Source organism: Doryrhamphus excisus, linkage group LG12, assembly GCF_037039965.1.
Source record: "Doryrhamphus excisus strain RoL-2023G ecotype Guam linkage group LG12, RoL_Dexc_Guam_v1.1, whole genome shotgun sequence".
Lineage (NCBI taxonomy): Eukaryota > Metazoa > Chordata > Actinopteri > Syngnathiformes > Syngnathidae > Doryrhamphus > Doryrhamphus excisus.
Genome location: NC_136368.1, coordinates 13,879,194 through 13,890,384, shown reverse-complemented (window position 1 = coordinate 13,890,384; position 11,191 = coordinate 13,879,194). Strand labels below are relative to the sequence as shown.

The window sequence follows — 11,191 nt, the reverse complement described above, 5'->3', positions numbered from 1 at the left end:
TGTGCCCTGTGATTGGCTGGTGACCGGTCCAGGGTGTACCCCGCCTCTCGCCCAAAGACAGCTGGGATAGGCTCCAGCACCCCCTGCGACCCTCGTGAGGAAAAAGCGGTAGAAATAAATGAATGAATGAATTTTCTACTCACAGCTAAAGCTGTGGGTCCAACGTCAGTTTGGACCATCTGGTCCTCCTCTCTCTTGCTGCCGGTTGGAACTCCATCTGACGAAGTTCTGCATCAGTGTATTGCTGTTAGGCAGTATGCATTGATATGAAGAGAGGGCGTATGTAGCCAAATAACTACAACTCTAGAAAGTTCTCACTAAGACCTTTTAATATACCCTATAGTCCATGTGGTTTGTAGTAAATAGATTATTTACCTTGTTTCAAGTGATGTTATGAGTCGGGTCAAAATCCAATCACTGCCAACATTTCATTGTCAGACCTTCAATATGTCCACCAAATTTGGAAACACAAAAATGCATCATAATTAGTATTTTTTCAAACATACATCATCTTAGAACTTATCTGTCTTGACAGGATGCACTTACTGTACATTGAAGTGCGTGAATGGCCATGAAGGTGGAGAAGCACGAGGGCATCTAGAGGCCACTAAACAGCTCACACTAAAAACGCTCCGCCCCCTCTTCCTGATCTCAGATATCTGTTTAGACTTTGTCAATTAGCTGTGACTCCATCAGACCCCGCATAAAACCTGAGCTCAGATCCTGTTAACCCCTGCAGATATTTACAACCTCTTTCCTGTGTTACTCTTTACAAGGCAGTGCTATACAGCAGAACTACAGTAAAGCATGCGAGACGACTTGATGGGGTACGACGCTCCTGCATGTTCTCATGGAAGAGGAAAGCGATCTGTTACTCTTTAATGTTTGTCTGAAACATCGCCACATCTTCGTGCAGATGCTAGTGTCAGTTTAACATTAGTGGTACTAACATTTTAAAACATGCAAGTGTAAAAAGAAATTAAACACTCTTTCCGCTGTGAAAAGTAAAAATGATCATTCTTGCAAGATCATGTGGCATTATTTATTTTTTTGTTTAAAAGGGATCTTTTTAGGATGGCTCAAAATGCTCGGTTTCGAAAGGCGTGGTAAAACTGCCTCTTTGTGATGTCACAGACGGGCTCTTCCTCATATGGCCGTGGCTGTGAACCAGATAAACCAATGCTGTAGAAAATGTCAAAACACTAAAGCTACTTACCATTAAGAGATGTCTTGAAGTAACGTCTTTTCTTGGGTCCAAACACATATGGCAGTATGTTAAAAGCGGACATTTTAAAAAGATTAATTATCAATTCCTATAAAGTTAGCCGCACAAACCAGAACTCTTTCTATGCACCTGGCAGTGTGACCAACCACAGCAGAATGGTCATGCCCAGAGAAAACAGACATGTTTTCGTGGTAATCACAAAACTCTAAGAAATACAGCTGAATGGGTGCAGATTCTGGAAAAACTAGAATGCTTTCTGTGCTTGTTATTGTGTGTAGCTGCTCTATAGGAGTCCACAATGCAATACAAAGGCACAAAAAATGAGCATAAGTGTCCTTTTAAAGCAAACAAATCACGAATACATGTGTAATCATTTAACATTTTATTAATTTTCATTGATAATTCCCATTCTCCCCTGTGTCAGTGAGGTACTTTGTATGCATAAGCGGTAAAATATATTTTAGTATTTTACTGTAAATTCCAGTGTATAATATAATGTGCACTGGGCCAATAAAAATCAAACCAAAGGTCATAATTGGCCCCCAGCTAATACTTTGGACAACTAATTAAATACATAGCCTATTATTGCATAATCCTATTATTGCATATCCACTCTCCACAACAACAAAACACACATAAATGAAAACTAATTCATTAAATTATGAAAAATATGCTTTTGCATATAACTCAGCCCTGATAATGGAAAAAAAATTTGGCTCATTCTGACTTTTGGATTGAGCGTGAGAGCTGATATGTACCTGTTATTTCCACAGCTGGGAGCTGACAGCCATGATCATCTGTTTCTTCCGCTTTAGCCAATTTTCTCTCACATAAATTGCACACAATTCTGGAATCTGCAGCGTAATAACTGTAGTCTTTATGTGTGTGAGCCTGACCCACCTTGACCTGAAATGTGGTTCTGTTTAAAGGTTCGCTGTGTGCCGACAGAGCCCCAGATGGCACAAATTGCACTGAACTGGAGCGTGTTAGTGTCTTTCTTCTTTCAAATTGAGGTAATGCATCATGTCTGGGTGCATGTGTCGCACTCATCTATGCTAATGCGGTGCTCTTAGGGTCATCCGTGTTGGAGGCGCCATGGAACACATCCTGCAGCAGGGACGAGTAGCGGACGTTTTTCACTCGCTGCACTTCGCTGGCATCATGCCGCATATTCACGTCAAACTGGAGAGGACAGGAAAACACACAGTAATAAGAGAACAGTCAGAAACTGAGGCACACACTCACCTGTTTCAACTTAGAAAGCATTTTTTGTTTAGCACATTACTCTAAATCACAATCACTTGGAAAATAAACACGCTGGAGAAAAAACAAAAACTCTAAACATGTAACTTTAGCAACTTTTTGCAAAACAAGTACCGCAAAGCGGCGGCGCGGCGGTCGAGTGGTTAGCACGCAGACCTCACAGCTAGGAGGACCAGGGTTCGATTCCACCCTCGGCCATCTCTGTGTGGAGTTTGCATGTTCACCCCATGCATGTGTGAGTTTTCTCCGGGTACTCCGGTTTCCTCCCACATGTGAATGGTTGTTTGTCTATACGTATGTGCCCTGTGATTGGCTGGCAACCAGTCCAGGGTGTACCCCGCCTCTCGCCCAAAGACAGCTGGGATAGGCTCAAGCACCCCCTGTGACCCTTGTGAGGAAAAACCGGTAGAAAATGAATGAAGTACCGCAAAGCATGCTGGGAAGCTCCCAGTATCTTGTGGTACTAGAATGGCTGACAATGTGAAAAGTGTGGCGCATTCACCGTACGTAAAGCCTGACAAGGGAACCTATCATGCTCATTTTTTGGCCCTTTGTATTGAGTTGTGGACTCCTATAGAGCCGCTACACACAATAACCAGCACAGAAAGCTTTCTAGACTACAGAATCTGCACCTACTCCACCTGTATTTCTTTGGATTTTGTGCTTCCCCTGGAGTTGATAAACGGTATCGGAGTTGATAAATGGCGATTTATCCTTTTTAGTGTCCACTTTTGACATACAGCCATATGTGTTGGTACTCAAGTCTCATCCGGAAGTAGAGACCGGACAGTCCAGATTAAAATGCATTTATTTTGCTGGTAGGGAATCAGAAACTCCAACAACTTGTTTGCGTCTTTAGGAATACCCAAAGAAACATTTTAACCATTGTTAGCAATGTAAACACAGAAGCAGAGCTTGGGGGAGGGCAGAGAGTGTATCGCACCGACAGTCACACCCATAAGGAAGCCCACCCCTCTGTGACATCACAAAGGAACACTTTTGCAACGCCCCCTGAAACCGAGCTTGTTGAGCCACCCCAAGCAGTTTTCAGGGATCACTTCCAAATGCGCAAACCTCATTATATAAAACTTTGGCATGGTTTCACATGAGAATACAACATTCTAACTACATTTATATGTCAGAAAGGTGAAAAAGCATAATAGGTCCCCTTTAAATTTAAAGTACAGTTAAAGTACAGTTACGAATGTTACTCAAAATATTGGGTTTTATGATGGCCACACCTAATTACTTCCATTAAGAAATTTGTTAGAAATCTGAACAAAATGTCTCCAAACTGCCTTTGTTCGACTGTAGAGGTTCTGCTATAGGCCCAGCTAATTATAAAGTAACATATAAGAATCGAACACACCTATTTGATTGCACTTTCTAGTCTTACCTTCAAGGTGTCATCAGGCATCACTGGGGGGGCGGGGTGCTCCAGCCAGTTGATGCCAACCAGAAAGGCGTTGTAGTCAATCTGGTCCCCGTCTGCAAACCTATACGGTGCACCACAATTGTGTCTGCTTTAGAAAACACAACTGACAAGGTATAAAAATGGGATCAGAGACTTGTTGCATGTTACTTGTGGAGCAGACACGTTAGCAGGTTGTCAGACACGGGTAGTTGGAATGTCTTGCAGATGGCCGTCGCCCCTTTAACAGAGATGTGTCCTGTTCTGCAAAGTTACAGACAACTCATAACATTACATACATATACGTAACATATACATCAATCAATGCAATAGTAATTACATCAGCTATGTACAGAGCAAAGTGTAATACTGATTACTTCTATGCTACTTTGTGTGTGGTGCGCTTGTCCTCAAAGGACAGTTGTTTCACACACATGAATGTGAGAGAAGTCAGAGGTCCATTCTTGCCATACCAGTTCATTAGAGCCATGATGAACAATCAACACCATACTTGGATGTTAGCTTGGAACACATGAGCAAACATGGCAGCTTGACCTTGCTTATCATTGCTCAATGGCTATAACCACATGTAGCAAAGAATACTTTAATGGATGTCTGCACTGAAGAGTTTTTAATAATAGTGTGATTTCATTTCCACAGTGCTCACAAGCTATGAATAATTGAAAATCTGAAAATATAACCAAAAAATTATTAAAAATATATTTTTCATTATTTATTTGAAAAAGAATGTCTGACTATTAAAAAAAGAAAATAGGCATAACTTATTGAGCATTTTTTACAATAATAAGAATGATAAGAATGAGTGTGCTAATGGCACGGCGGTCGAGTGGTTAGCACGCAGACCTCACAGCTAGGAGACCAGGGTTCAATTCCACCCTTCACCCTTGGCCATCTCTGTGTGGAGTTTGCATGTTCTCCCCGTGCATGCGTGGGTTTTCTCCGGGTACTCCGGTTTCCTCCCACATTCCAAAAACATGCTAGGTTAATTGGCGACTCCAAATTGTCCATAGGTATGAATGTGAGTGTGAATGGTTGTTTGTCTATATGTGCCCTGTGATTGGCTGGCCACCAGTCCAGCGTGTACCCCGCCTCTCGCCCGAAGACAGCTGGGATAGGCTCCAGCACCCCCCCGCGACTCTTGTGAGGAAAAAGCGGTAGAAAATGAATGAATGAATGAGTGCGCTAATGTGTTAGTAATAAACTGTAAGCTGTGAAGTTACGGTTTTTAAAAAAAATTACGGTTAACTGCCATTAAAAGACCCTTATTTTGCTAACTTCACAATTTTTTTGTGGAAATCAACAGTGGCGGCCATTGTTGTGAACAATACATTTCATTAACAAAGGGCGGTGATGAAATTGTTTAGGGGAAAAAAAAATGTGATTTAGTGCAGAAAAAGGGAAGAACATTGTCATTGTGTGTGTGTTCTTCCACACAACATGCCTTATAGGTCTTTGGGGTCCATCTGGTTCCAATGCTCCACTTGCAAAGCTGGAACTAATGCTTGCTCAGAGAAATGGGGCCACTGACTGCACGATGGATGTCTTGTTGTGACGCTATCTGTCTACTTACAATGTGCGTTTGCATCTGTGACCATTATCTATGTACCTGATACCTCATTTACACCACTAGAGGCACATAGATGCTTTGGGAGTTCATTAAGTGCTCACAAATCAGCGCCTGCGAGTATTGTTCAAAGACTCAGTCAAAACAGGCTGATGTGTCCCAGATTTAAATACCTGGCTCAGTTTAAGATGAGCTACAACCCTGAGAACCAAGGAGAGTGCACGTCTTGGCACATATGAGACCCTGTTAGCGCTCACTAATGTAATTAGAAAATCGCTTGGCAGTAATGGCAACTCTGCACCTACTTGTTTGGGTCGTTGTATTCAAACACTCGGGCCATGTCAGGCAGCTGGTCAAAATTCTTCTTCTTGAGGAAGTCCTGGGCCACAGCCAACATCAGGCCCACATCAATATCAGACTGCTTGTGCTCGACGAAAGATCGGCAAAGCACCAGAACCTCATGCTCCGTCAGACCGCACCCCATACCCACCAGGAGGCCCCTGTTATTGTGTAGTCACAAAATAATAGCTTTACTTCTATGACATGATAGCGCCTCTGACCCGTCTCTTGTTAGATCATGGTTAACCATGTCACTGTGTGAAAGGCACACAACTGCGTAAAAGGTCCACAGGTAGAAGAATGGTGGCACATTTTTCAAGATCAGTGTGTAAAAGCGACTTGTAGTTGACTGAAATTGTACCTCAAGGATTCAAAGGTAACAAAACCGCTGTTGCCAGGGTCACTGAGAGCCAGAAAGTTACGGATCTCCCGCTGCTTCTCCTCTGGAATTGACCGTAATTTACCAAGGATGATGCCAATATCGGCCTTGGGGAACTTTAAGACAATTACACACAGTATTGCATTACATCACTGAGAGTGTTGCTACTTGCAAAAGGAAGTTTTGCCTTTTCAAACCTTATCAGCATGTTGCTCCAAGTAGTTGAAGGTATACTCATCAGCATCCAGTAGATGGAACTGCCTGTTGTTGAGGCAAAGAGTAGCTCCTACGTACAGATCACAGGCTGTGAAGTACTCTGAGAGCTCGCTCTTAAACAACTCCTGTCCAGGTTTCTTTATACGACCCCTTGCCAGGAACATACCACCAAGTACACCTGATGGGAGAAGGGTGAGGAAGTTTTAATGTGTGGTTGGAGTTTATGGTCTGGAAGAGCCATGTGGTCCAAACCTGAATTCTTCTGAGAGCGCTCAAACACACTGATGGAGTCGTCGCTCAGGTAGAAGGAAATTATAAACTCCCTGTCACTGTCCACTTGACTGGTGGTCACCATTTTGGCGTAGAACTTCAGCACATTGCTCTCAAGGCCACATCTGAACAAAACAACACACAAGGTGGAGTAAAAGAGGCGGGAATAAATCCATATTGCAGTGTGACTGATCCTACCTGTCATACTCCATGAATTTGTGGACATCTTTCTGTGGGGGTTTGGGCAGCAGGCGCTGGCAAGAGCTTAGCGAGTCCTCCTCTGAGCCAAAGCCGTTATAAGGAGGGACAGACCTTGGGGGTTTGGGGGCTACAGCAGCTTTGTACTTCACCGGGGTGAAGTCCTCTGAGGGGGGTGAAGGAGAAAAGACAAAACACTTAAAAGAAGAACGAATCCCAGGAGGAACGCTGAAATGATCACAGTCTCAGAGGTAATCCATCTATCCATCCCAAGCGGACGTTAACCCAGCACTGACCCCTGACTGCTGAGAGTCAGATGGCACTTTCCATCACTGGGAGCTCCTCTTGGTTTACTGCTGTAACTAATGCAGGAGAGCCCCAACATTCTGCTCAGGGTGGCAGACTCAGTCCGACCTGGCTTGGATTACTCTTGCTGTGGGGAAGCATGTCTCGTTAGGCCCTCGGTAGTAGAGGCGGAAAACAATACCGCCCGAGGAGGCCCTAGTATCTTGTCTGTCCGACAGGAATCATTCTATGCTGCACCACAATAACATATCATTATGCTATCAATATTGAATTGGGGTTTTTTTGCCCCAACATACTGTAATTATCTTTGCCAGAATTCAATATGGTAATGGTAATGGTTTTATTTCAATTGAACATGCATCAGATTACAATTGAATGCATCACATAATCAGTTCACAGTTCCACATGTCCAAAAGGAGTAGGAAGAAGCAAAGCTTATTAAATCCTACCCCTCCATCTGGTACTTTTACAATCAGTAACTGTTACATTTGTTCACTTCCTGCTTTCCATAATACAGTTTAAGGTTTATTTTTTTGTTTTTTTTTTAAATAATGCACCTCGTATCGAAGTACGAGGTGATATGAAAAATTATTATGATATGATAAATTATTGTGCAATTTACTGTTTACGCTGTACATTGTTGATCACATTTGATGTCATCTATTTATTATTTATCATTTATCATTTATCATTTATCATTTATCATTTATCATTCATTATTCATTATTTATTATTTATTATTACACAGGAGCCAGGCAACGACATTTTGTTGGCAATTTCACTGCTGTGTTATTGTGCAATGACAATAAAGAAAGTCTAACCTGTCTAACCTAACAATGACATAATGGATAGCATAGTAACTGTCAATATAGTATATATAATAATATAATAAGTAATAAGTAATATAATATACTTTATGAAAATTCATCCAAGAACTATACATCCTCCAAACGCCTGCATCTTTTTCTTAGAACTAGTGATCATCGCTAACTCATACTGCCCTCAAGTGGTGAAATGTACACATCACCTTAAGCCTACTCCCATCATTTTCTGGGGACCACTGCTTACTAACCAAATGACCAAATCCAAGTGACAGTGCTGTTTACCAATGCCATACTTGGAGCGGTAGTAGTCTTTGGTGAAGTCGTCACAGTCTGCAATAATCACTTTCCTGCCCCACACGTTCATCTCACCGCCTACCGTCAGATCAAAGTCCCTATAGAACTCCTCTTGGATGGCTCCTGTCTGCATGGGAAGGGAAACAGGGATACCACATGATGACTATAGTAACTATAATGTTATGACTAATACAATCACAGTAGTTAATGAGAAACCTACCTAACCCTAACCACTACTCATTAGTTCCTCAGTTCATTCATTCATTTTCTACCGCTTTTCCTCACGAGGGTCGCGGGGGGTGCTGGAGCCTAACCCAGCTGTCTTGGGGCGAGAGGCGGGGTACACCCTGGACTGGTCGCCAACCAATCACAGGGCACATATAGACAAACAACCATTCACACTCACATTCATACCTATGGACAATTTGGAGTCGCCAATTAACCTAGCATGTTTTTGGAATGTGGGAGGAAACCGGAGTACACGGAGAAAACCCACGCATGCACGGGGAGAACATGCAAACTCCACACAGAGATGGCCGAGGGGGGAATTGAACCCTGGTCTCCTAGCTGTGAGGTCTGCGCGCTAACCACTCAACAGCCGTGCTGCCAGTTCCTCAGTTACCTCTCTAAATTAAAGTACCTCAGTCATTAATCTGTCTTTTGTGTACCTTATTGTAAAGTGACATCTCATGAACTGTCATTTACTAATCCTTGGAGTCTTACTTTGAGACTATCCAGCATGTAGCGATCTCCTTGTCTGGTGGAAGCCAGCACATTGAGCACGGTGCGATTTGTCATCTCACCAGGAAGGGCCAACTGGTTTGAAGCATGCTGTGGAGAATAAATGATAATGATAATTAATGATAATGATAAACAACGAGGATGAGGAAAACAGCTATGTGCCGTTGCGTTCCCATTGGCTGGCGTATCGTGGTCAACCTTTAGAGGGCTGACATTTAATGACAGGCGTCAGTGCAAACAAAGTTACTGGAGTGAAAAGACACACATGATGGAGGCCTGGCTGTCTTTCAAGTTGAATTAGACACTGCGCCGGTAAAGCCAAAATGCTTGGGGGAGCGGCAGTGTGGGGGGGTTGGATGCTGGATGCTACAGTCATCCTTGCTGTCAGACTGAATGAGACAGAAATGATGGAAAGAGGGCAGCCAACCAGAAGGAAGGATTGCAAGCCTTTCGGTTGCCATTACCTTGCTGTTTTATACCAGTTTTAAATTAAAAATCCATGCTTGTGGTCTAATTTATACCTTTCCCGGGCATTTCACCTTGGGAAGTTTGCTCCGACTGAGGAATTTGGACATTGTGACTCTCCCAGAGTTTGGGGGGATGACCTCCTTGATTGCTATAGTGTCATCAGCCAGGAAGTAGAGCAGCACAAGTTCTCGTAGATCTCCGAACATGGCGTTGGTGTCATCCCAGAAGCAGAAGAAACGGAGGACTTTGCGGTCATGGTCCAGGAACTGTTTCAGAGTGTCTCGCCTCTCATATGGCCGCAGGGGACTCATGCTTTTCTCAATCTGAATGTGTGAATAAATAATAATCAATAATCATTCAACAGAAATATTTTTATAGTGAAAATATTAGTAAAGAAAGACAAAGAAATATAATGTAACCTTGTCTCTGAGGCTCCGGTATGGGTCGTCAGGCACAGAGACAGGGTCATTGAGAATGACACCACATTTGGTGAGAAAGTTCTTTGTGAACTGGTCACAGTTGGTGATGGTGAACGTGTGAGAGAACAGCACCATCTGCTGGTTGAGGTTAAAGTGGAACACATTGTAGTACTGGTCCTCCTTGGGCGGAGGCAGTGGAATACGTTGGCGACGAATAAGAGTTCCTAACAGCAACATCACAGCATTAGGTGATGGTTAAAATACACACAATGGTCACATTAATGGCATGTAAGGAAAATTCAACCTTTAAAAAAAAGTTGCTCAGTTGGGATACAGTATACATTTAAAGGGGACCTATTATGCTTTTTCCACTTTTCTGATCTATAAATGTAATTAAACAATGCCAAAGTTTCAGATAATGAGGTTTGCACATTCGGAAGTGAGTCCTGAAAAATGTTTGGGATGGCTCAAAACGCTCCGTTTCAAAAGTCATGGTAAAACTGTACCTTTGTGATGTCACAGAGGGGCGGACTTCCTTATATGGTTCATTGTGTGTGACCAATCACAGCGGAGTGGGCATGCCCAGAGGTGGGCCGTGGGTGGAATAAATTAAAACGGACCGTTTTGGCAGGAAGCACAAAGGAACTACAGCTGGAATAGGTGCAGATTCTGGAAGATCTAAACATTTTTCTGTGTGTGTTATTGTGTGTAGCTGCTCTATTGGAGACCACAACTCAATACAAAGGGTCGAAAAATTAGCACTAATGCCAGTCTTGCAAGTTATGTTTTTATTTGTATTTATTTTACTCCGTTTATTTTTAGATTAACATGTGTTTTGGTGTAATGAGCACTTTAAATAAACCATTGCCCACAATGACCGACTAACTGGAATATTATTTTTACCTTGAGGGATTCCACTGTTTTTGTACTCTGGCTCCACTACTTGCATGGTATCATCCTCGAGGTAGAAGTAAATCTTACACTTGCGGATCCTGTAGGTCTCATTGGGAGCCTCTGGCACAGCTTCCTGGAGGTAGGCCTCAAAACAAAGTGCCTGGGAAAGGGGAAATAAGTTTGTGTGAAATGTAACATGGGGTATAAAATGAGGTGCTGGCCTGAAGTACCTGTTTGTCAAAAGCGACCCATGACGGCAAACCACCGGTTGCTCCTCTGGGATAGACAGAAGATTTGGGTTTGCGTTTCTGTCCAGGCAGCAGTTCACCCCCGATACCTGGCTTCTCCATCCCTGTGAG

The 11,191-nt window shown here is 42.9% G+C and overlaps 1 protein-coding gene across 1 annotated transcript; it reads right to left on the bottom strand.

Moving 5' to 3' along the window:
- Positions 1-1,641: 1,641 nt before the first annotated feature.
- On the bottom strand, positions 1,642-11,191 carry efhc2 (EF-hand domain (C-terminal) containing 2). The gene is made up of 14 exons (XM_078795403.1): positions 11,063-11,191; positions 10,842-10,992; positions 9,939-10,162; positions 9,591-9,842; positions 9,034-9,141; positions 8,299-8,437; positions 6,887-7,052; positions 6,671-6,813; positions 6,400-6,596; positions 6,185-6,318; positions 5,790-5,984; positions 4,071-4,163; positions 3,885-3,984; positions 1,642-2,407 (listed from the first exon to the last, which is right to left on the bottom strand). The coding sequence occupies exons 1-14, from the start codon at positions 11,180-11,182 to the stop codon at positions 2,276-2,278; spliced, it is 2,154 nt and encodes a 717-aa protein (XP_078651529.1). The 5' UTR covers positions 11,183-11,191; the 3' UTR covers positions 1,642-2,275.

Excerpts from the sequence above, each read along its gene's own strand:
- efhc2 (XM_078795403.1), bottom strand. The coding sequence starts at position 11,182 with ATGGAGAAGCCAGGTATCGGGGGTGAACTGCTGCCTGGACAGAAACGC. Across the intron at positions 10,993-11,062 it reads GGGTCGCTTTTGACAAACAG|GCACTTTGTTTTGAGGCCTA; the intron begins GTACTTCAGGCC and ends CCCCTTTCCCAG. Across the intron at positions 6,597-6,670 it reads GCGCTCTCAGAAGAATTCAG|GTGTACTTGGTGGTATGTTC; the intron begins GTTTGGACCACA and ends TTCTCCCATCAG.